We start from the raw sequence: 23,520 nt of genomic DNA on the forward strand, positions 1-23,520 counted from the left end.
ACACAAATCCAAATCATATCAAAATGCTTCCCTCATGACCTTTGTTTTTAATATAATTTAATTATACGTTTACATAATTTATTTATTTATTTATTTTTGAGATGGAGTCTCACTCTGTTGCCCAGGCTGGAGTGCAATGGCGTGATCTCAGCTCACTGCAACCTCCGCCTCCTGGGTTCAAGTGATTCTCCTGCCTCTGCCTCCTGAGTAGCTGGGATTACAGGAGTCTGCCACCATGCCCGGCTAATTTTTGTATTCTTAGTAGAAATGGGGTTTCACCATTTTGGCCTGGCTGGCCTTGAACTCCTGACCTCAAGTGATCCACCCATCTAGGCCTCCCAAAGTGCTGGGATTAGAGGTGTAAGCCACTGCCTATAACTTAAATTTTAACAATGGCTGTGTTGAACAACCAGTGTGCAAAATTCCTGAACATTTAACAATTGGCTTTCATGAGTTGGCACCAGCAGCTCCAGGACCCCACCAACAGGGCCTCCTGGGTGCCCCATTTGATCCAGCTGAGCTCTGTGAACCTTTAGAGTATCTGCTAGGTGCCAGAGCTCCAGAAGTGCTTATCCAATACTAAGCTGACTCCACATCCTTCAGCATCCAGGCCTCAACCAGAGCTTGTTGGCACGACAGATACTGGCAGGAGGGTCTTCCAAGTGATGGCTTGGCATGAAGGAAAACTTGAAAGAGACTGGGCACTTGCAAGAATGGCTGTAAAGGGCTAGGCACGGTGGCTCATGCCTGTAATCTCAACACTGTGAGAAGCCGAAGTGGGCAGATCATTTGAGGTCACAAGTTCGAGACCAGCCTGGTCAACATGGTGAAACCCCGTCTCTCCTAAAAATACAAAAATTAGCCAGGTGTGTTGGCGGGCGCCTATAACCCCAGCTACTCAGGAGCGGAGATGGGAAAATCACTTGAGCCTGTGAGGCAGAGGTTGCAGTAAGCCAAGATCACACCACTGTACTCCAGCCTGGGTGACAGAGCGACACCCTGTTTCAAAAAAGAAAAAAAAAGCGGCCAGGTGCGGTGACTCGCACCTGTAATCCCAGCACTTTGGGAGGCCGAGGCGGGCGGATCACAAGGTCAGGAGATCGAGATCATCCTGGCTAACATGATGAAACTCCATCACTACTAAAAATACAAAAAAAAAAAAAAATTAGCCGGGCATGGTGGCAGGCACTAAAGGCTGTTTTCTGACTTCTGGGTGAAACTAAACAAGCCAACAGGTTTTTGTTTGTTTAATAACATCTCTAACTGGAGGTCTTCAAGTATTGGATAAAGGCATAGATGGTGAGGTGGGTGGTGGGGCAAAGGTTGCCTTTAGACATCCTCTGTGGGATGTATACTATAACCCCTGTTCTGTGAAAGAGGAAAAGAAATTTTGTGTTTTTATTTTTAACTTTTGGGCTTGCTCAAATAATAGCGAAATCTACTTTGGGACTGTGGTCCGACGTGCTGTTGGAGTGCACTTTAGTTGTAAATAACCACTCCCAAGATTATCAGGCAAGGCCTTCCTTAGGCCAGCACCACGGCAGGCAGCCATGAGTCTCCTCACAGTACACAGTGTGGATGTCCCTGGCTTCTTTGAACTCAAAGTGAGAAGCTTCCTGACAGAAGTAGAAGTATAGGCCGGGCGCGGTGGCTCACGCCTGTAATCCCAGCACTTTGGGAGGCCGAAGTGGGTGGATCACGAGGTCAAGAGATCAAGACCATCCTGGCCAACATGGTGAAATTCCGTCTCTACTAAAAATACAAAAATTAGCTGGGCATGGTGGTGCGTGCCTGTAGTCCCAGTTGCTCCGGAGGCTGAGGCAGGAGAATCGTTTGAACCCAGGAGGCGGAGGTTGCAGCGAACTGAGATCGCACCACTGCATTCTAACCTGGTGACAGAGCAAGACTCTGTCTCGATAAAAAAAAAAAAAAAAAGTAGAAGTACAACAGGGTGGTTTTGTCTCTTTCCTAGACCTTTGCCTTCCTTCCTGATTCCACAAAGAATCAGCAGAAAGCCGTGAACTTTTTTTTTAAGACAGAGTCTCACTGTGTCGCCCAGGCTGGAGTGCAGTAGTGCGATCTCAGGTCACTGCAACCTCCGCCTCCTGGGTTCGAGCAATTCTCCTGCCTCAGCCTCCCAAGCAGCTGGGATTACAGGCGCGCGCCACCATGCCCGGCTAATATTTTTTGTATTTTTAGTAGAGACAGGGTTTAACCATGTTGGTCAGGCTGGTCTCAAACTCCTGGCCTTAAGTGATTCACCCACCTTGGCCTCCCAAAGTGCTGAGATTACAGGCGTGAGCCACCATGCCCAGCCAAGCCATGGACTTTTATTTACTTTTATTTTTATTTTTATTTTTTTGAGGCGGAGTCTCGCTCTGTTGCCCAGACTGGAGTACAGTGGCCAGATCTCAGCTCACTGCAAGCTCCGCCTCCCGGGTTTACGCCATTCTCCTGCCTCTGCCTCCCTAGTAGCTGGGACTACAGGCGCCCGCCACCTTGCCCGGCTAGTTTTTGTATTTTTAGTAGAGACGGGGTTTCACCGTGTTAGCCAGGATGGTCTCGATCTCCTGACCTCGTGATCCGCCCGTCTCGGCCTCCCAAAGTGCTGGGATTACAGGCTTGAGCCACCGCGCCCGGCCGCCATGGACTTTTAAATTCAATGTTTCTCATTCCAGCTGTTTGTCTCATTAGATATTTATTGGCTTGCTTCAATCATCCAACAAATATTCCCTGGGCATCATCTCTGTGTCCAGTGCTGTGTTAACATCACCGACAGCTGTCATTTAGGATGGACATTTGGGGAGTTTGGAGAATTAGGGAGGTTACCCTGTTGCCAGCTGGCAAAGTCCCATCTGATAAGATTGAAATCAGCTCCTCTCATGCACACACTGAACCATAGCGCTTCTCCAGAAAAGCTTGGCATTTTCCCAACCCCCAGGTCTCTGACCACTATATTACTTGTGTTTGGAGAGTGCTTTCTCTATCCTCTCTGCAGGACTGTGTTCTCACCTCAACTCTTGGTGGGGAGAAGGCCACCCCGGGAGCTGCTCTGCCCTGGTACCTGGGACCAGGACCATTCACCATTGCTTTAGAGAACACCTGCTCCAACCCAGGTCCTGCACCAGGGATTTCCTCCCAGCTGAATCAGGGAGCTTACAACCACGGGTCAATAAGACACAGCAGCTGGGATAGCAGTCCATACAGGGCCAGGGCGGGGCATTAAGGAGATGACAGTCATTTCTCCTAGAGAGTCATGGATGAAGTCATATGTCAGTTGAGTCTCGACAGACGAAAGGAAGAGTGTGTGCCAGGTGGACAAGAGGCAACAGCTTTAGCTCAGGAGATGAGTCAGTGGGTGACGCTGGGAGAGGCATTCTCCTCTTGATCAATTCAAGTGAAAAGCCCAAAGCTGTTGGATGGCTGAGAGGATGTGTAGGTCAACTTAAGGAGAAGAGCCTAAAACAGCTCTGACAAGTAAAAAAAAAAAAGGCAGAAGACAAGACAGGCCTATTTTTGCATGTTATAAAACACTTAGAAAAAAATATCAGGATGATTGTCATGGCTTTCTTTACATTTTCCTGTATTTTTCAATTTAAAATAATTGTTGGTGTTACCTGCTGCCCACGCACTCTCCTGTCTGCAGGGGGCGCACCGGCCGCCACCGCTCACTCCTTCAGGATGATGGGCGGGGCCTCCTGGGCCGGTGTGGACTGACGAGTGGCTGTCCGCCCTGTCCATCTCGACGTCCCGCCCCCGCGCTACGTCACATGACGCAGCCCATCATGGCGGCGGGAGCGCGGCTGCCCGGGCCCGCCGCTCCGCAGGGCTGCTGCCGTTGCAGCTGTTGAGAGGCGGCGGCGGCGGCGGCGGCGCAGGCGGGAAGGATGGTGTTTCTGCGACTGGAGCAGCAGGTGCGGACCAGGAGCCGGACCGAGGTTTGGCAGAAGCAACGCGTGCTCGGGAGCAGCCGGCGCGGGTGCCGCTGAGGCAGCTGAGGGAGGCAGGACCGAGTGACGGGCGAACGGACGGACGGACGGAAGGCGACTGGAGAGCCGGCCCCGGAGCCGCGCCGTGGGCGAGATGCCGGGGCCGCCGGCGTTGCGGCGGCGGCTGCTGTTGCTGATGCTGGTCCTCCTGTTCGCTGGCAGTGCCGGGGCCGCGCCACTTCCGCAAACAGGTGCAGGTGAGCGGGCCCGCGGTGGGGACTGGGCTGCGGGGTCCTGGGCGTGAGGGGGAGGGGACAGCAGGGCCGGGCTGGCCTCGGCGCCGAGGGATCGGAGGGCCTGCCGGGGGCGGGAATCCCAGGGAGGTGAGTGATTAGGGAGATTTCTGCCGCAGGGGCGTGGGATGGGGGGGCGGGGGTGAGGCAACGTCGTTGGGGCTGGGGAGGGCGGCGGGCGAGGTGGCAGCCACCGACCCCTCCCGGGATAGGCTGCGGTACCGGCCCTGGACCTGTTGCCTTAAGGTTCTCAGCTTATATCGCTTCCTGGCAGTTCAGCTTCCCTTTCCAGATGTCACCTGCCTCTTGTGCGTTTTTCTCGCATCTCATAATAAGAACCGTTTCTTAACCCCAATCGTACTTAAATGCAAATGACTTGGCGAGCTGTGCGGAGTTTGTTTCGCTCCTTGCAACTTATTCTAAAGTTGTAAATTGATTTTAGACTCTGTGCTTTTTATTCGGAATGTATGTCCGGGGATGAGAAGGAAACAACTATAAATATTTCTATTTTAGGAAGCCAGTGATTAGAGTAGCAGGCGTTGAATAACTATTGACAAACTGGCTTAAGGGTGATGGAAGTTTCTATTTTAGCTAACGTCAGTGTATGATTTTCTTCCCCTGCCCCCCCCCCATTTTCTCAACATCGTTTTTATTTGGGGTTTATTTTCCTAAATAAAACTTCAACCCAAGAAGACATCCCAAGTTGTGTCATTTTTCTAAAAAGGAAAAAAAAAAAATGTAGGCTAACTTGGCATTATTGCCTGCCGCCATTATCTTTGAAATGGGGAAAGATTGAGCTTTCATACATTCATAGAATATTAGAGTTAGAAGAGACCTTAAAGAAAATTTAGACTAATTTCTTCGTTATGTAGTAGGAAATACTGGGGGTGTTGGGTCAAATGACCTACCCAAGGTGACACAGCTTCATTGTAGGCAGAGCCCCAAACCCAAGTCTTAGATACCTCTAGTTGTATGATTTTTTTTTCCATTTCATTTCAAGTCTTGTAACTGTTTTGGAATACTCTTGAGGTCAAGAGTTATTTTGGAATAATGTTAATTGGGTACAGAATGTGGATGTACTGTCTCCAGTAAAGACATATTTTTCAAACAAATCTGCGATGAAAGCTTCATGTAATTGCTTCCAGAGCTACATCAGGGTTTGTCATTGAGTGCCCTTTAGTTGAACGTTAAATGTCCTCATTGTACCGTATAATGTAGCACTAAATTTCTGTCACTGCCTTAGATCAAATACTTGTGAGGTGAATTCTGTTTTCTGATCTGATAGATAAGAAGAGTGAATGTTATCAGATGTGTATAGGCAACACTGGTAAGAGTCACAGAAAGTACCTGGGAAATAATGAAAGATTATGTGGAAGGATGATGATGTTGATATTTAAAGATACTGAAAATTAGCACTAGTATAGGGTTGTAGGTAAAGAGTATTTGATGGGGATTCAAGAAGTTTCCAGATGACTTGACGCTTAATTGGATTTTTTATATTTTGAAATACCGATTCTTTATAGGAACCTATGTCTTCCGGTACACTTTTTTTTTTTTGAGATGGAGTCTTGCTCTGTCGCCCAGGCTGGAGTGCATCCACACGACCTTGGCAGACTGCAACCTCAACCTCCTGGGTTCAAGCAGTTCTCTGCCTCAGCCTCCCATGTAACTGGGACTACAGGCCCCTGCCACTACGCCTGGCTAATTTTTGTGTTTTTAATAGATATGGGGTTTCACCATCTTGGCCAGGCTGGTCTTGAACTCCTGACCTCATGATTCACCTGCCTTGGCCTCCCAAAGTGCTGGGATTACAGGCGTGAGCCACCGTGCCTGGCCGCCTGTACAATTCTTACATGGTTTTTATTCCATTCTTTTACAATTCTATGGTGTCATGAATTATAAAAAACTGAGTATTGTTGGGGTGTTGTAGAACAAAGCAATCAGAAAAGTTAATCTGTAAATAGAGGTATCAAATCTTGACATAGATAAAGCATAGGGAAATATTTGGTAATTTGTAGCAACTTTTGCTTCAAATTTTCCTTTCATATTCTGATCTTTGTAGGATAGGTGTATATGTTTTGATGTGTTGCATATGAATATTGGGTACCTAGGGTTAAAGTCTGTGGAAAAGATGCACAGTCAGACTGGGTGCAGTGGATCACGCCTGTAATCCCAGCACTTTGGGAGGCCGAGGTGGGTGGATTGCTTGAAGTCAGGAGTTCGGGACCAGCCTGACCAACATGGTGAAACTCCCTCTCTACTAAAAATACAAAAATTAGCCAGGCGTGGTGGCGGGAGCCTATAATCTCAACTATTTGGGAGGCTGAGGCAGTAAAATTACTTGCACCCAGGGAGCAGAGCTTACAGTGAGCCGAGATCGCACCACTGCACTCGAGCCTGGGCAACAGAGTGAGACTCTGTCTCAAAAAAAAAAAAAAGAAAGAAAGAAAAATGCACAATCAGACGTAGATTCAGGGGCTTGTCTCTCCATCCAAAAGAGCTTATTGATCCTCGTTAACTGAGGTGCGTTCTTGATCAAGATACGTTAGACCAAGATTTTAAAAAAACCTTGGAGCTAATCCTGACTAGTGAGCTCGCTGGTTGAAAAAGAGGAATCCCACTTGACCACGTATGGTAGATAAAAGAGCAGTTACACGCCGAAAACGGAACTAAAGCTTCTGCTGATCCAGGAACCTGTACTCCTTATGAAGATAGAGCTAGACACTTTCAAATAAGTATAGACCCATTCTATAGGGTCTTTCACCTGCTTGTTCTTCTTTCTACTTGAGGCCTGATCAGCCTGTCCAGCTTAATGGTGCCTTAGGGAAAGCATGCAGTTAACTGAAATTCAGCTTTTAAACTGAAGATCATTTATCTATGGTGTCTTCATCATCTGGATTCATTGCTAGGCTCAGAAGTTGAAAAAGGTATTTTCTCGTTCAGTCATAAGAAAGCTATGTAAATATATGGATTGTACTTGCCCATCAGGCAAGAAGGTATTTCTTGGGTGAACTTTATTTTGGGCCTCTTCTTTGGGCTAGGATGCCCTTATGTCCCCACCCCCGCCCTGTCTGGGAGCCTCTTTTCCTAAGAATCTGTGTTTCTGCAAGAGCCCTTGTTGGTTACGTAGTAGACTAAGATTTGCTGGTCCTCTCTAGGAAGCTTTTATGTAAAGGGAGAAAGTTCACTGTTTTCACACCCAGTGAAATTGCCAAACTAAGATTACAGTTCAGTTCTTTTCCCCAGATCATAGTTATCAGATCATTCTTCTCTTAGAAAACATGGATGTACCTTTTCCAAGATCCTCAAGATTCACATCATAAACGGGGACTAGAAATAAAGAAAGATCTTGTGTATGTGAATGAATTTCTCTAAGCTCACACTTTCTTATTAATATTAGGATAGTGGTGAGACAAGGAAACCCAGTTCTATTGTTCTGCAGCGTATTAGGTCACAGAGTACAGAGGAAGCTTTTAGCAGCTCCAGATAAAGGACCTCACGGAAGCCTGTGAAGCCAGTGGGACTCAGCTACTGATTAAACGGCAGCTTGTGAAACCGAGCCTCGCGTTTTAGGTTAAACAAACAGACTTGTATCTTGAAAAAGATTTCTAAAGTAAAGGAAATGCTTTCTAAAGTATGAATTACTGTGTTTAGCAGCCTCTGAGAAAATTATTTTCAACAGGCTTTCTATGCAAATTATTTTAAGATTTATAGCTATAAGTCTTGAAATTTGACTTTGGTTGGGATTGCTGTAATTACTTTTACTTGGTGATATTTTGGGGTTAACTAAATGTGCTCATTTAAACAGTAATAGGAAGTCTGTCCAACAGTTTTGTAGCTGATTAGCACTGAAGTTACCAAATCGTTACAGTTTTGATGATAATCAGTGTGCTGAGTGTTCCTGCAAATACTCTTTAAAAGAGTCCTTGGGCCCTCTCTGGCCCCTGTGTATTGTGTCACTTAGATAACAGCTGTAGATATAATTTTAAAAAGACACTGTCATGTAAATAAGGGATGTCCAGTGTTCTGAAACAGTAAACAAATGAGTTCTCAAAAAAGTTCTTGTAAATGGACATATAGAAATAATCCAACTTTTTCGTTTGAGGGTAAAATTCATCAACCAATCCTAGCTGGAACACAGTGTTGTAGGAAGAACTTGGGCTTTGTAGTGAGATGTGGGTGTGAAGCTTTGGCTGCCACTGGAATAGCTTAAGGACCCTGGGTCAGTTACTGGACCTCTGGGCTTAGAACTCCATGATTAAAAAGGGTGGTGGTGATAATATTTACCCAAAGGGATGTGAGGGGTCACAGTGGTGTGCCCTCTCACACTGACTTGCTTCATTGTTTCAGATTTCTTTGTAAATTTGGTTATCATCAGATTGACTAATGGTAGGTGGTAAGGCTTCAAAGCAGGAGCTCAAAGTGGTGGCTGCTTAACATGGCATGTCTAGAATTTACTGGATTTAAAAAATCTTTGTTGCTCAAAATAACTTTTTTATGGTGGATGGAGATGCTTTAGAGAGAAATCTGGTTTATTTAAGTCTAAGCTGGTGTTGTTACTACTTGTAGTTCGTAGTGTTGGAGAACTATGCTGGAAATTTTTAGGATGATCTGGGTTAGTCTGCTTTTATGTAATAAACCTGTTTTTAAACTGGAAGATGACTAAAGCTCTTGCGTGTGAACAGTTGCTGGTTTTAATTTATTTAAAAGAATCATGAGCACTTGAAAGTTTTTCTTTATCTTAAACATAATTGTGTATTGTCATGAGGCATCCCTGATTAACCCAGGCTGTAGTAGAATAAGCCCAGAGCTGATGCTTCCTCTTAGAAGCTGGAGAGATGAATGTGACTGACGTTTTTCTTTCTCCCTCTCATTTTTCTTTTTTTTTTTTTTAAGAGACAGGACCTTGCTCTGCTGCCCAGGCTAGAGTGCAGTGGTGCCATCATAGCTCACTGCAACCTCCAACTTCTGGCCTCAAGAGATCCTCCCATTTCAGCCTCCCAAAGTGCTGGGGTTATAGGCATGAGTCACTGCACCAGGCAAGACTTGGTTTATCTGTAAAATGGGGAGAATAGTTACAGTCTTGTGAGGGTCCAAACCTGTGCCATCTAGTACAGTAGCCACTAGCTCCCTGTGGCTGCTCAGATGTAAGTGTTTTAGAATGAGAGCTTCCGTTCTTCAATGGCACTGGCCATATGTTAAGGGCTTGATAACTACAGGTGGCTGGTGGCTATGGCATTGGACAGCACAGAAGAGAACTTCCCATTGTGGAGAAAGGTTCTGTGGGACAGTACTGGTGTGAGGCAGATACAGTGCTTAGTCCTTGGTTAGGACATGCAAGGCCAGCTAGGATTATAATTATGATCGTGACCCTGATTCTTTGTGAACTCCCAAATCTAGGCCCACTACAAGGGTGAGGGAAGTGAGAAGAGGTCTTTGGTGAGAACGTAGAAAAAAGAAGGGACAAAACAATTGTGGAGTTTTTGCCGGTGAGATGAGAACAGAGGTAGCACAGCCTCAACTCCCTCCTGCAGAACAGGAGAAAGAAACTTCAGGGAAAAACAGAGCCTTGCTCTGTCACCCAGGCTGGAGAGCAGTGGCGCGATCATAGCTCAAACTGTAGCCTCAAACTTCCAGGCTCAAGCAGTCCTCCCACCTCAGCCTCCTGAGTAGGTGTGTGCCTACTACACACGCTTACCTGTAGGTGTGTGACTACAGGTGTGTGCCACCATGCCTAGTTTATTTTTTTTGTAGAGATGGTGATATGGTTTGGCTGTTTCCTTACCCAATTCTTATCTTGAATTGTAGTTCCGGTTATCCCCATGTGTCGTGTGAGGGACCTGGTGGGAGATAGTTGAGTCATGGGGGTGGTTACTCTCAAGCCATTCTTGTGATATTGAGTGAGTTCTCACGAGATCTGATGGTTTTATAAAGGACTTTGCCCCCTTTGCTTGGCACTTCTTTCTCCTGCTGCTGTGTGGAGGACATGTTTGCTTCCCCTTCTGCCATGTTTGTAAGTTTCCTGAGACCTCCCCAGCCATGCGGAACTGTGAGTCAATTAAACCTCTTTCCTTTGTAAATTACCCAGTCTTGAGCAGTTCTTTACAGCACCATGAGAATGGACTAATACAGTTGGGGTCTCGCTGTGTTGCCTAGGCTGGTCTCAAATTCCTGGCCTCAAGTGATCCTCCCGCCTCAGTCTCCAAAAGTGGTAGGATTATGGGTGTGAGCCACCGCACCCGGCCCTTTCTCATTTAAAATCACGTGCTTTTATAGTCGACTAGTTGTGTTTTATTACTGTTTTAAAACTTTGTATTTACTAAAATGAGGGAAGGAATATTCTAGGAGGAGATGGTGGATAACCATCTCTGATCTAGAAAGACTGCTCCCTCTAGGGTGTTTAGATTCCATTATTAGCTTTTCTTTGAATCTTCTTACGAAGATACTGTTGTAGAAAACTGGGGAACTGGCCGGGCGTGGTGGCTCAGGCCTGTAATCCCAGCACTTTGGGAGGCCGAGGCAGGTGGATCACGAGGTCAGGAGGTCGAGACCATCCTGGCTAACACGGTGAAACCCCGTCTGTACTAAAAATACAAAAAATTAACCGGGCGTGGTGGCGGGCGCCTGTAGTCTCAGCTACTCAGGAGGCTGAGGCAGGAAAATGGCATGAACCCGGGAGGCGGAGCCTGCAGTGAGCTGAGATCACGCTGCTGCACTCCAGTCTGGGTAACAGAGTGAGACTCCGTCTCAAAAAAACAAACAAACAAACAAAAAACTGGGGAACTTTGGTAAAATTAGCATGTCTGCAGAGCAAAATATTGGATTGATGTATTTTAAAATTGCAGCAAGTGGCTAATTTGGAGCCCTGCCTTGGCATTGCAATTATTTGTCACAATGAGCAGGCATATCAGAAAAATAACCTCATTATTAATTTTTTTTTTTGCAGTAGTTAGCTCAGTGCAGTGATTCCAAATGTCATTGATTGTATTGTGATTCAGGTGGGAAAGTGAGCACTATTTATGCCAGATGTCTCAGGTACCCACAGCCACAACATTGATCAGTAGCTTTCATTTTCTCAGCTGTTTTTTCCTTCCCCAACCACAAAAGAGTGCCTCTGTACTCCTCTGTCCACCTGGGCCTTTGGTGGGAGGGGGTGGTGGTGGTAAACCTCCTGTTCAATTTTTGACAATTTGGTAGGTTTTGCATTTATTATGTGTTTTTTTAAAGTTTTTTCTATGTTTTTTTTTTTTTTTTTTTTTTTGAGACGGAGTCTTGCTCTGTCGCCCAGGCTGGAGTGCAGTGGCTGGATCTCAGCTCACTGCAAGCTCCGTCTCCCGGGTTTACGCCATTCTCCTGCCTCAGCCTCCCAAGTAGCTGAGACTACAGGCGCCTGCCACCTCGCCTGGCTAGTTTTTTGTATTTTTTAGTAGAGACGGGGTTTCACCGTGTTAGCCAGGATGGTCTCGATCTCCTGACCTCATGATCCGCCCGTCTCGGCCTCCCAAAGTGCTGGGATTACAGGCTTGAGCCACCGCGCCCGGCCTTTTTTTTTTTTTTTTTTTTTTTTAACACAGACAAGGTGTTGCTCTGTCACTGAGGCTGGAATGCAGTGGTGCAGTCATAGCTCACTGCAGTCTCAGCCTCTTGAGCTAAAACGATCCTCCCACCTCAGCCCGAATAGCTGGGACTACAGGTGCACACCACCATGCCTGACTGATGTAAAACATTTTTTTTTTTTTTTTTTTTTTTTTGAGACGGAGTCTTGCTCTGTCGCCCAGGCTGGAGTGCAGTGGCTGGATCTCAGCTCACTGCAAGCTCCGTCTCCCGGGTTTACGCCATTCTCCTGCCTCAGCCTCCCAAGTAGCTGAGACTACAGGCGCCTGCCACCTCGCCTGGCTAGTTTTTTGTATTTTTTAGTAGAGACGGGGTTTCACCGTGTTAGCCAGGATGGTCTCGATCTCCTGACCTCATGATCCGCCCGTCTCGGCCTCCCAAAGTGCTGGGATTACAGGCTTGAGCCACCGCGCCCGGCCTTTTTTTTTTTTTTTTTTTTTTTAACACAGACAAGGTGTTGCTCTGTCACTGAGGCTGGAATGCAGTGGTGCAGTCATAGCTCACTGCAGTCTCAGCCTCTTGAGCTAAAACGATCCTCCCACCTCAGCCCGAATAGCTGGGACTACAGGTGCACACCACCATGCCTGACTGATGTAAAACATTTTTTTCTTTTTTTTTTTTTTTTTTTCTTTTTTGAGGCGGAGTCTCGCTCTGTCGCCCAGACTGGAGTGCAGTGGCGCAACCTCGGCTCACTGCAAGCTCCGCCTCCCGGGTTCACGCCATTCTCCTGCCTCAGCCTCCCGAGTAGCTGGGACTACAGGCGCCCGCCACCTCGCCCGGCTAGTTTTTTGTATTTTTAGTAGAGACGGGGTTTCACCGTGTTAGCCAGGATGGTCTCGATCTCCTGACCTCGTGATCCGCCCGTCTCGGCCTCCCAAAGTGCTGGGATTACAGGCTTGAGCCACCGCGCCCGGCCGTAAAACATTTTTTTCTGTAGAGATGGGATCTCACTATATTGTCCAGGCTGGTCTCAAACTCCTGGACGCAAGTGATCCTCCTGCCTCAGCCTCCCAAAGTGCTGGGATTACAGGCATGAGCCACTGCACCTGGGCAGTTTTAGTATTTTAAAAGGCTTGAGTTACCATCAGGTCAAATTAGGTATGCAGGACCATGTGCTGTGGCTAAAGTAGCCCCTGGCTCCCCGCATCTGGCCCCAGTTTGGTGAAGGGAGACCGTTGCATCTGGGTGTCTGCTGCAGCACATCTGTTGTTCCTGCCTCCACCCTCCACAATACTTTCTTCAGAGCTAACTTGATCTGCCTATAGCTTGCAAAATATTACGTGCAAATTCCCATCTTCTGGCTCTCCATATATTCTCACTATTTGCCATTTGCTCTTCTCCTGCTTCTGTAAGTGCTGCCATCTTTTTAATTTTTTGAAACCTCTTTGCGGACCCACCTTCCCTACTGAGTTATTGATCCTGGCCCAGCCATTAGAGTTCCTTCCCTTGGTGAAGTTGAGAGTGTGTACCTGTGGAGCAGGGTGTTTTGTGGGGTGCCGGACAGAAACATTGGAACTGACGTTTATTTTCATTTCATCCTTTTAAAAGGTCAACTTACGTGCCTTTTTAAGGTATAGAATGTGTGGTACAGTAACACATTTTTGATTTGTAAATGACACGGGATGGAAAGAATATAAAATTTACTGGCTGGGCGCAGTGGCTCATGCCTGTAATCCCAGCACGTTGGGAGGTCAAGGTGGGTGGATCACGTGAGGTCAGGAGTTCAAGACCAGCCTGGTCAACATGGAAAAACCCCGTCTGTATTAAAAATACAAAAATTAGCTGGGTGTGGTGGCACACGCCTACAGCCCCAGCTACTCAGGAAGCTGAGGCCGGAGAATCGCTTGAACCCAGGAGGCAGAGATTGCAGTGAGCCGAGATCATGCCATTGCACTCCAGCCTGGGCGACAGAGTGAGACTCTCAAAAAAAAAAAAAAAGATTTGGTTTCAGGCCGGGTGTGGTGGCTCACACCTGTAATCTCAGCACTTTGGGAGGCCGAGGCAGGCAAATCACGAGGTCAAGAGATTGAGACCATCCTGGCCAACATGGTGAAACCCCGTCTCTACTAAAAAATTAGCTGGGCATGGTGGTGTGCACCTGTAGTCCCAGCTACTCGGGAGGGGAGGCTGAGGTTGAACCCGGGAGGTGGAGGTTGCAGTGAGCTGAGATCGCGCCACTGTGCTCCAGCCTGACGACAGAGCAAGACTCTGTCTCAAAAAAAAAAAAAAAAAGAGGTTTAGTTTCATCATGCCAGTCTACCACTTGCACTTAACAAATACCAAATACCATTTCATATCTTCATATCATTGGTTTTTTGTTTGTTTGTTTAAGAGACAAAGTCATGCTCTGTTGCCTGGGCTGGAGTGCAGAGGTACAGTCATGGCTTACTGCATCCCTGAACTCCTAGACTCAAGCACTCCTCCCACCTCAGCTCCTGAGTAGCTGGGACTATAGATACATGCAACCATGCTTGGCCAATTTTTACTTTTTGTAGAGATGGTCTACAAAAGTGAAGTTGCCATGTTGCCCAGGCTGGTCTCAAACTATGGGCCTCAAGCAGTCCTTTGGCCTCGGCCTCCCACAGTGTTGGGATTATAGGTGTGAGCCACCATGCCTGGCCTACATCATTGTTTAAGTCCTCTTTACCTAGTTTGCAAGGACCTTGGGATGGCACACACATTTTTGGGATTGCTGTTTGGATGGTATTTCACAGGTGTTCCGTCAGCATTTGTAACTGAGGATGATGAAGATGATACTAGAGAACTAAGTTCACCAAACCAGTACCCCGTGTGTGTGTGTGTGCACGTGTTTGTGCATGTGTGTGTGTTTTATGCGTGCGTACGTGTGTGTGTGAAGGAGAGGGTATGAGCTGGAGCCTCTCATTCTCTTGCAGACTTGACTTTCCATGCAGCCACAGACCTTCATCTGGAATGAAGCCTTTTTTTTTTTTTTAAATTAAAACCTTTTTCTTTTAGAACAATTTTAGATTTGCAGAAACATTGCAAAGATATTACAGAGTGTTCATGTGTATCTTTCTCCCAGCTCCCCTGTTGTTAACATCCTACATTAATGTAGTAAATTTGTCACAACTAAGGAACCAGTATTAATAGGTTATTAAATGAGTCCACACTTTATTCAGTTTCTTTAATATTTCTCCAGTGTCTTTTTTTTCTCTTCCAGGAAACCACATTACATTTAGTAGTTATGCCCCTTGGGCTCCCCCAATCCGTTGCTTGTTTGGAATGACCTTGATGTCTTTGAGGAGTACTGGTCAGATATTTTGTAGAATGTCCCTCAACTGGGATTTGTCTGATGTTTTTCTCACGATTAGACTGGGGGTGTGGGTTTTTGGGAGGAAGATCACAGAGTTAAAGTGCCGTTCTCAAAATATGACATTGAGGGCATGTGCACACAACATGACTTGTTACTTGGTCACCTGACTGAGTAGTGTTGGTCAGGCTTTCACTCTGTAAAGTTGCTCTGTCCTCCCCTCCCCGTGGTGGATGAGGGCAGGGTCAACCCTTAATGGGTGGCAAGCTGTGCTCCACGGACTCTTTGCAAGGAAGTGTCTGTAGACATTCTTTGGAATTCTTCTGTTTAGGAAACTTGACTGTTCTCTTCTTTTTTTTCTTCCTCTTCCCCTTTGCTTTCCTTGACAGGTCTTGCTCTGTAGTCCAAACTGGAGTGCGGTAGCACAGTCATGGCTCACTGCAGCCTTGAACTCCTGGGCCCAAGCGACCCTCTGTTTATTTCTTTATTCAAGCATTTACTTAGTCAGTGTGGATGCATGGATATTTATTTTATACTTCGGGTTGATTCCACGGTGTTGTTTATTTGTTCTTAAACGTTGTACCAGCTTTGGCCATCGGGAGCTCTTTCCGTTAGCTCCTCAGTACCCCGCTGGCATATCCCCATTTTTTTTTTTAAGCATTTCCTTATTTTCTGGCATTTCAAGAAGCTACAGTTTCATCTTGTGTATTCTCTGCCCCAGCCCTAGAATCAGCCTTTTCTTCAAGGAGCTCTGGTTCCTCTGATTGGAGAGTGATACGAGAAACCAAGATCTGGACCAGGTGCAGTGGCTTGTGCCTGTAATCCCAGCACTTTGGGAGGCCAAGGTGGGCAGATCACTTGAGGTCAGGAGATCGAGACCAGCCTGGCCAACATGGTGAAACCTCGTCTCTACTAACAATACAAAAATTAGCCAGGTGTGGTGGTGTGTGCCTGTAATCGCAGCTACTCGGGAGTTTGAGACAGGAGAATCACTTGAACCCAGGAGATGGAAGTTGCAGTGAGCTGAGATTGGACCACTGCACTCTGTCTCAAAAAAAAAGCAAAAAGATCTGGGTGTGGGGTTTGTTCATTGCTTCTGGGCTTCTGGACATTTTTATTAGATTTTTGATCCTCTGCTTCCTGTACCTAATCTTTGGGGTTGAGGGGAGGGGAGGAGAGAGCAACTGCAGCTTTGGGGCCTCTTAGAGACAGATGAGCTGAAAGAACTCTGTCCATGTTTTCTCTCTGTCACTTAAACTATTAAATACTACCATAAACATTCTAAATACCATGTTTGTGGTAGTAACTGCATTATAATGATATTGGCAGAATCTTATTTTTCTTTTTAGAGTAATAGATACATGAAAAATAGATTTGGTTTACTTCCCCCAAGAGCAGCTTAATCTCTAAGAACATGAACGAAACTTCTTTGGCTTAAGAATTTAGTTAGAGAGGATTATTTTGGGGGGTCTTTCAGTGTTGGAATTGCTGAAAGGGATTGTAGGCAACTCCTTGAATTGGTGAAAGTTCAGATGAAATTTCTACTGGGCAAGTCTCTTGAAGAGCATGGGGCTATCAGCTTACTTTGATCTGTTTACTGAGCTTTGCTTTGCTTTTTTTAAATTCATTTTATTATGGAAAATTTCAAACATACAGAAAAGTAGAGTGAAGTAGTATAGTGGACCCTCATATTCCGTCACCCAGCATCCACAGTATTTTCATTCATGGTTCATCTTGTTTCACCTTTACCCTTCCCTCTGCCCTGGCACTTGTTTTGATGTAAATCTCAGCGACGGATCAGTGCAGCTGAAAACGCTTCAGGAAGAAGCAAGGGTGTTTTTATAAAACAGGATGGCGTGCATGAAGATCACCTAGGTATTTGTAGAAATGCAGATTTCGGCCGGGTGTGGTGGCTCACGCCTGTAATCCCAACACTTTGGGAGCCCGAGGCGGGCGGATCACGAGGTCAGGAGATGGAGACCATCCTGGCTAACATGGTGAAACCCCATCTCCACTAAAAATACAAAAAATTAGCCTGGTCTGGTGGCGGACACCTGCAGTCCCAGTCCCGGCTACTTGGAAGGCTGAGGCAAGACAATCACTTGAACCTGGGAGGCGGAGGTTGCAGTGAGCCAAGATCATGCCACTGCACTCCAGCCTGGGTAAGAGAGCGAGACTCTATCTCATAAAAAAAAAAAAAAAGAAAAGAAATAGAGGCCGGATGCAGTGGCTGACACCTGTAATCCCAGCACTTTGGGAGGCCGAGGCAGGTTTATCACAAGGTCAGGAGATCGAGACCATCCTGGCTAACACGGTGAAAGGCCGTCTCTAGTAAAAGTACAAAAAATTAGCCAGGCATGGTGGCTGGCGCCTGTGGTCCCAGCTACTCAGAGGCTGAGGCAGGAGAATGGCGAGCACCCTGGAGGCGGAGCTTGCAGTGAGCAGAGATCGCACCACTGCACTCCAGCCTGGGTGACACAGCGAGACTCCGTCTCAAAAGAAATAGAAATAGAGATTTCTGGGTCCCAAACTAACTGAATTAAAATGCTGAAGGCTGGGCTGGAACTCTGCATTTATAATAGTTTTCTGATTATTTCTCCCCTTGTCCCCTCACTGCCACAACACACATATTTTATCTTATACTGCATAGAAAATAGTATCAGTTATTTACTGGAATTCTGTTGACTTGTGTAACTAGTGAGAATCAAGGAAAGAAGGAAAACATTACATTTAATTAAAAACTTGAGATTTTAAAATGAATGCCAATACCTGAAATCTGAAGAGCTCACTCATCCTGAGCACCACGTGTAAATACCGTTCTGAAGAGTCTTCCTGTGGGTACATATGCTATCACCACAAAGGAATTCAAGCACTCCAGGGCAGAACACAGTGAAAGCTCGAAATAAGTTTTTTTTGTGTTGTTGTTGTTTTAAACTTCACCTCCTTCTCTAGATGTCTGTATGAATAATGGCCTCTTTACATTTTATGAATATCCTGTATAAATATCAGGAAAAACAGCAGGTCATCCGACAGTCAGATGCTCGCACTATGAGCTGAGAATCTTGGTGCCAGTCTAGGACCACCAGGCCTCAGCTCACTGCAGCTAGAGTCAGGGTGGCAGGTGACTTGCAGGGAAATTTCGAGAGCGGGTATAAAACCGTGACATTCTTAATTCCCGGGGTGATAAATGTGTGCGCTGTAACATGAGAACTCCTGATTCATGATCTATACAGTAACTTGCAGAGTGTTTTGTTTTGCTGGGATAGTATGTTGTTAGCATCTTGCTTTTAAAAAGTTTATTTTTTGAAGCTAACTTATTTAGGTATTGCCTAGGATTTTTAGCCTATTTCATATTTTTTAATGGGTACTTTTTTGTTTTTTTAAGTTGTTTGTTGTTATATTTTGATATATTTGCTGTGGATGATTGATCTGCACAAAATTTTCTTATGATGAGCTAAAAAAAGTAAACTGTCTCTGAAGCTGCTACATTATAATGATTTTATAATCATCAGTCGGGTTGGATGAAGAACACCATAGGCTCTTGTACTAGTACAGACTATTTTTTGGCAACATGTATGCCTTGGGTGGGAGAAAAGAATTTAGTTGCAAACATCTATGATAGCAATTTTTGAGAGAGGAGCTGCTCCTATTTAAAAGTGAAACTACTATAATTTTAAAAGGCTCATGTCTTTTTTTCCCCCTTCAGGCTCATATTCACAGTGCATCCCCAAACTTCGTTTTCCCCAGTTTTGCTAGACTGAAGAAGGGACTTGAGTTTGGCATGGTATAATTGCAATCTTTAATTATAGGAAGTAAATCTCCAAGACATCTTGGACTTAGAAGATAGAGGAGGAAAAGTTTGCAATCATTTTGCACGTTAAAGTATCTGTTTTAACTAACTAGTAATTATAAAATTTTGTAGTTTCAGCATTTTACTGCAAAACTAAAGCGTTGTGATCTATTGGTGGCCTTTCAGATTAGCCAGTAAATTTAAGTTTTGAGTATTTTTATCATCGCGGATTCTCTCAGAACCCTCAATAAATTAAACCTGTGCCCCTTTCAAGAGGAAAGAATATCCCGTCCCCATTCCTACCTGGCAGTTTGCCCCTGTAGAAGGGTTCCCTATCTAGGCAGCAGCGGTTGCTTCCCTGGATCCAGCCTGTCGGTTACTGAGCAGAGCCCCACTTGACTCTTACCTCAGACTGTGATTAAAATGCAACACCCGGACACTGATTGCTGGTAAGGCACTGAAAAATAACCAACTTACCAAAATAACCCCTGGGAACAGTCCAGAGGCCTGCCACAGCAGTACAGTCCAGGAATCAGTCACCTAACTTAGTTTTCTGTGTTGAAAAGAAAATCAACTTTAATAAAGATCTGATCACTAATATTAACTGTATAGGCACTCGGTAAAATGTGGGGACCATAAATCCTTTTTTTTTTTTTTTTTTTTTTTTTTGAGGCGGAGTCTCGCTCTGTCGCCCGGGCTGGAGTGCAGTGGCCAGATCTCAGCTCACTGCAAGCTCCGCCTCCTGGGTTTCCGCCATTCTCCTGCCTCAGCCTCCCTAGTAGCTGGGACTACAGGCGCCCGCCACCTCGCCCGGCTAGTTTTTGTATTTTAGTAGAGACGGGGTTTCACCGTATTAGCCAGATGGTCTCGATCTCCTGACCTCGTGATCCGCCCGTCTCGGCCTCCCAAAGTGCTGGGATTACAGGCTTGAGCCACCGCGCCCGGCCATAAATCCTTGTCTGTAGAATTTTAGAGTTGAAATGCCGGTTTTACAGATGAAGGAACTGAGGCCCAGAGAAGTTGATCAGCAAAGTCAGTTCCTCACTGCCAGTTAGGGGCAGATCTGATTCAAGAGTGAGGGTCCTAAGGTCCAGGCCACCCGTTCACCCCAGTCAACCACATCGTGCTTTAAAGAACCTCTGTAATGCGATGCACAGGTGCACACATGGAGACTAACTCCAGCCCCTTCTCTGGATATTGATTTTTGTTTATTTTCTGAAAGTACTGGGGTGAAATGTTAAAATACATATCATAAGATTGACTCTTGAAGTACTAAAGAAAATTCCATATTGAAAATTAGGAAACCAAACTGGGCATGGTGGCTCACGCCTGTAATCCCAGCACTTGGGAGGCCAAGGTGAGTGGATCACGAGGTTAGGAGATCGAGACCATCCTGGCCAACATGGTGAAACCCTGTTTCTACTAAAATACAAAAAAAAAAAAAAAAAAAATGCCGGGCATGGTGGTGCATACCTTTAGTCCTAGCTACTTGGGAGGCTGAGGCAGGGGAATCGCTTGAACCCTGGAGGTGGAGGTTGCAGTGAGCCGAGATTGTGCCACTGCATTCCAGCCTGGCAACAGAGCCGGACTCCATCTCAAAAAGAAAAGAAAATTAGGAAACCAAAGTGCTAGCTTCCATAATTAGGCTGAAAAAAATCACCTCCATACTGTTTTTAAATTTGTGCCAGCATGGTGGCTCAGGGCTGTAATCCCAGCACTTTGGGAGGCTGAGACGGCTGGATTGTTTGAGGCCAGGAGTTTGAGACCAGCCTGGGCAACATGGCAAGACCCCAACGCTATAAAAAAAATTTTAAAACATTAGTTAGCTGTGCATAGTGGTGTGCACCTGTGGTTACAGCTACTCAAGAGGCTGAGGTGGGAGGATTGCTTGAGACGGGGAGATTGAGGCTGCAGTGAGCTGTGATCGCACCACTGCACTCCAGCCTGGGCGGCAGAGCCAGACAAACTCTGTCGAGACCCTGTCTCGGGGAAAAAAAAAAAAATTGTAAGAACAACCATTTAGTTTCCACCTATGAGATGACATTATACCATTTAATTAAAGGTGATAAAAATGTTTCTGATTTTTAGGAAATGTAAACTTGTAAGCATTCATTTGTAAACATAGAAGATACTTTAAACACCACCATTGATTTATGTGCTTTTGTGGAGGTCTGGACTCCTTTTTTTTTTCTTTCCAACTTTTGTTTTAGTTTCGGGGGGTACATGTGCAGGTTTGTCACGTGGGTAAATTGCATGTCGTGGGGGTTTGGTGTACAGATAATTTTGTCACCCAGGCAATCAGCATGGTACCCCATAGGCATTTTCCCAGTTGTCACCCTCCTCCAACCCTGGACGGTTTTAGGAATCCGCCGACTGCTGTAGATCCCAAGAATAATGCTCATTGGCGGATATTTTGTATATCCTTTCAAGAGTCACGGGCAGGTATTTTAAAAAGCGTGTGGAACATTCAACAAATGTCATTTTTCTCCTCCTCTTTCTCTCAGCTCTTTAAAACAAGCTTTGTGACCCATGCCTCTCATCCCACCCTTTTCTAGCAGCTGCAGCATCCCTCACTTACGTCCTCTTTGCCTCCTGCTCCTCGACCCTTGCTCTCAGCTTATATAATAAATAACATTTCAGTGAATATCTTTACGTGTGTGTGTGTGTGTAACTGGATCTCACTCTGTCCCCTAGGCTGGAGTGTTGTGGTGTAGTCATGGCTCCCTGCAGCCTCAACCTCCTGGGCTCAGGCAGTTCTCCTGCCTCAGCCTCCCTAGTAGTTAGAACTACAGGTGTATGCCACCATGCCTGGCTAATTTATTTTTTATTTTTTTGTAGTGATGGGGTCTGGCTATGTTGCTCAGGCTAGTCTTGAACTCCTGACCTCAAGTGATCCTCCCACTTCGCCTTCCAAAGTGCTGGGATTACAGGCTGAGCCACTGTGCCTGGCCTCCATAACACTTTTAAACATGCTTTTCTCCTCTGCCTTCCATGGTAGTGTGCCTGCCTGTGGCCTCCAAAACATCCTCTTTCCTGTTTGCTATCAGCTGTGTTTCTTTGTCCCCTCCCTTAAATGTTGTTTCTTATCTCCTTGGTTCTCTTTTTTTTTTCCTTCCCCCTTGTTGATCTATTTTATAAATTACATTTGTCAAATGATGCATGTAAATAGTTTTTAAAAATTAAATAGTTTTTCAGGGTTTATCATAAAAATAGTGAATCCCTGTCCTGTCCCATTCCTCCCTATCCTTGCTGCTGGCTCCCAGTGGCAACGCCCTGCAGCTCTTTTAGCCACATCGTGGGCTAATGTGCTTTTGGCACTGTTTGTTAGTTTAATCAGATACTGAGTTTCTACTATGCACAGCAAGGATTTATATATTCACACACACATGTGCATTCACCCTTCTTCTCAACACACTTAAACTTTTCGATTAAATCACCATTCATTATATTTTTATGGCTGCAAACATTATTTACAACTGACCCTATAGTGTTTGTGATGATTACAGTTCTTTTACTTTTGTTAGTTTTTTATGAACACATCATTAATCCATCCCATGTGCCTCGTCAGGAGCTTAAATCTCCTCTCCATGTGTTTGGCTGTTGTGTCTTGGAACCCTTGTGTCCCATGCCAGTCTTGCAGTGGTGTCTCTGCGGCCACTGTCCAGCCTCTTGGGAGGTCTGAAGCTTTTAAGACTTCCTCTGTATCTAGATTCTGACCAGTTGTAAAGCTGTGCCTTGGCATGAGTCTCTTTTCATCCATTTCATTCATCAACATGGATGCACAGCGGGCCCTTTGAATCTTGAAAGTTGTGTGCTTTAGTTCTGGAAAATTTTCGTATATATGTGTATATATATACACACACACATACACATGTATGTGTAAATATGCACATACTTTTTGGGAAGAATGATCTTCTCTTCTCTTTGTTCTTTTTATCTAAAGCTTCTATCAGCAGATTGTTGGATGTTTTGGAATGAGCTTCTACTTTACTTCTGTTGATCTTTTTGTCTGTGTTCTACTGCTATGTGCAAGTAGTTTTTTCAATTTCATTTGATTTCCAGGAGGCCTCATCTCCCCACTTTTTAAATAGCCTCTTTCTTCTCATGAGTATACTGTCTCTTGTTATTTCTGAGAATATTATAGTTGTTAATTTTTTATTATTTTTTAGCCCCTGCATTGTCTGTTTCCCTCAGGTTCCTTCGTATCTGTTTGGGTTGGGCACTGTCTTTTACTTAAGAGGGTTTTCAAATGTCAGGTGATACTTGAAAGTCTGTTCCTGTTTCAGAGCAGGGAGTTCATAAATGGATTGGAGGTATGCTCCATGCCCCTTTTCCCTCCAGCTTCACCTCGCATCTGCCAGCAAGTCCTGGCTTCTTCGCCTGCTTTCGTCCCCTGCGCTGCCATGGAGTGGGAAGGCTTGCACTCTGAGCCTCACCATGTATTGTCTGACCTTGGAGAAGTTACTTTGCCTCTTCAGTGCTCCGTTTCTTCATTTTAAAATGGGGCTCTTCAGGCACGGTGGCTCATGACTGTATCCCAGCACTTTGGGAGGCCAAGGCGGGGAGAATCACTTGAGGCCAGGAGTTCAAGACAAGCCTGGGCAACATAGTGAGACTCCATCT

At 45.6% G+C, this 23,520-nt stretch overlaps 1 protein-coding gene across 2 annotated transcripts in view; it reads left to right on the plus strand.

The window, feature by feature from the left end:
- Nucleotides 1-3,760: 3,760 nt before the first annotated feature.
- The window catches only part of LMTK2 (lemur tyrosine kinase 2), a 111,457-nt gene continuing 91,697 nt past the window's right edge, over nucleotides 3,761-23,520 (plus strand). Inside the window, exon 1 of one of the 2 annotated variants that reach the window (XM_033195015.1) lies at nucleotides 3,761-4,186. In XM_033195015.1, the coding sequence (XP_033050906.1) occupies nucleotides 4,084-4,186 (103 nt within the window). In that variant the 5' untranslated portion in view covers nucleotides 3,761-4,083. The remainder of the gene's footprint in view (nucleotides 4,187-23,520) is intronic. The other variant, XM_033195016.1, reaches the window with a different exon arrangement.

The sequence above is a fragment of the Trachypithecus francoisi genome, unplaced genomic scaffold (genome assembly GCF_009764315.1).
Source record: "Trachypithecus francoisi isolate TF-2019V2 unplaced genomic scaffold, Tfra_2.0 Lachesis_group4, whole genome shotgun sequence".
Taxonomy (NCBI): Eukaryota; Metazoa; Chordata; class Mammalia; order Primates; family Cercopithecidae; genus Trachypithecus; species Trachypithecus francoisi.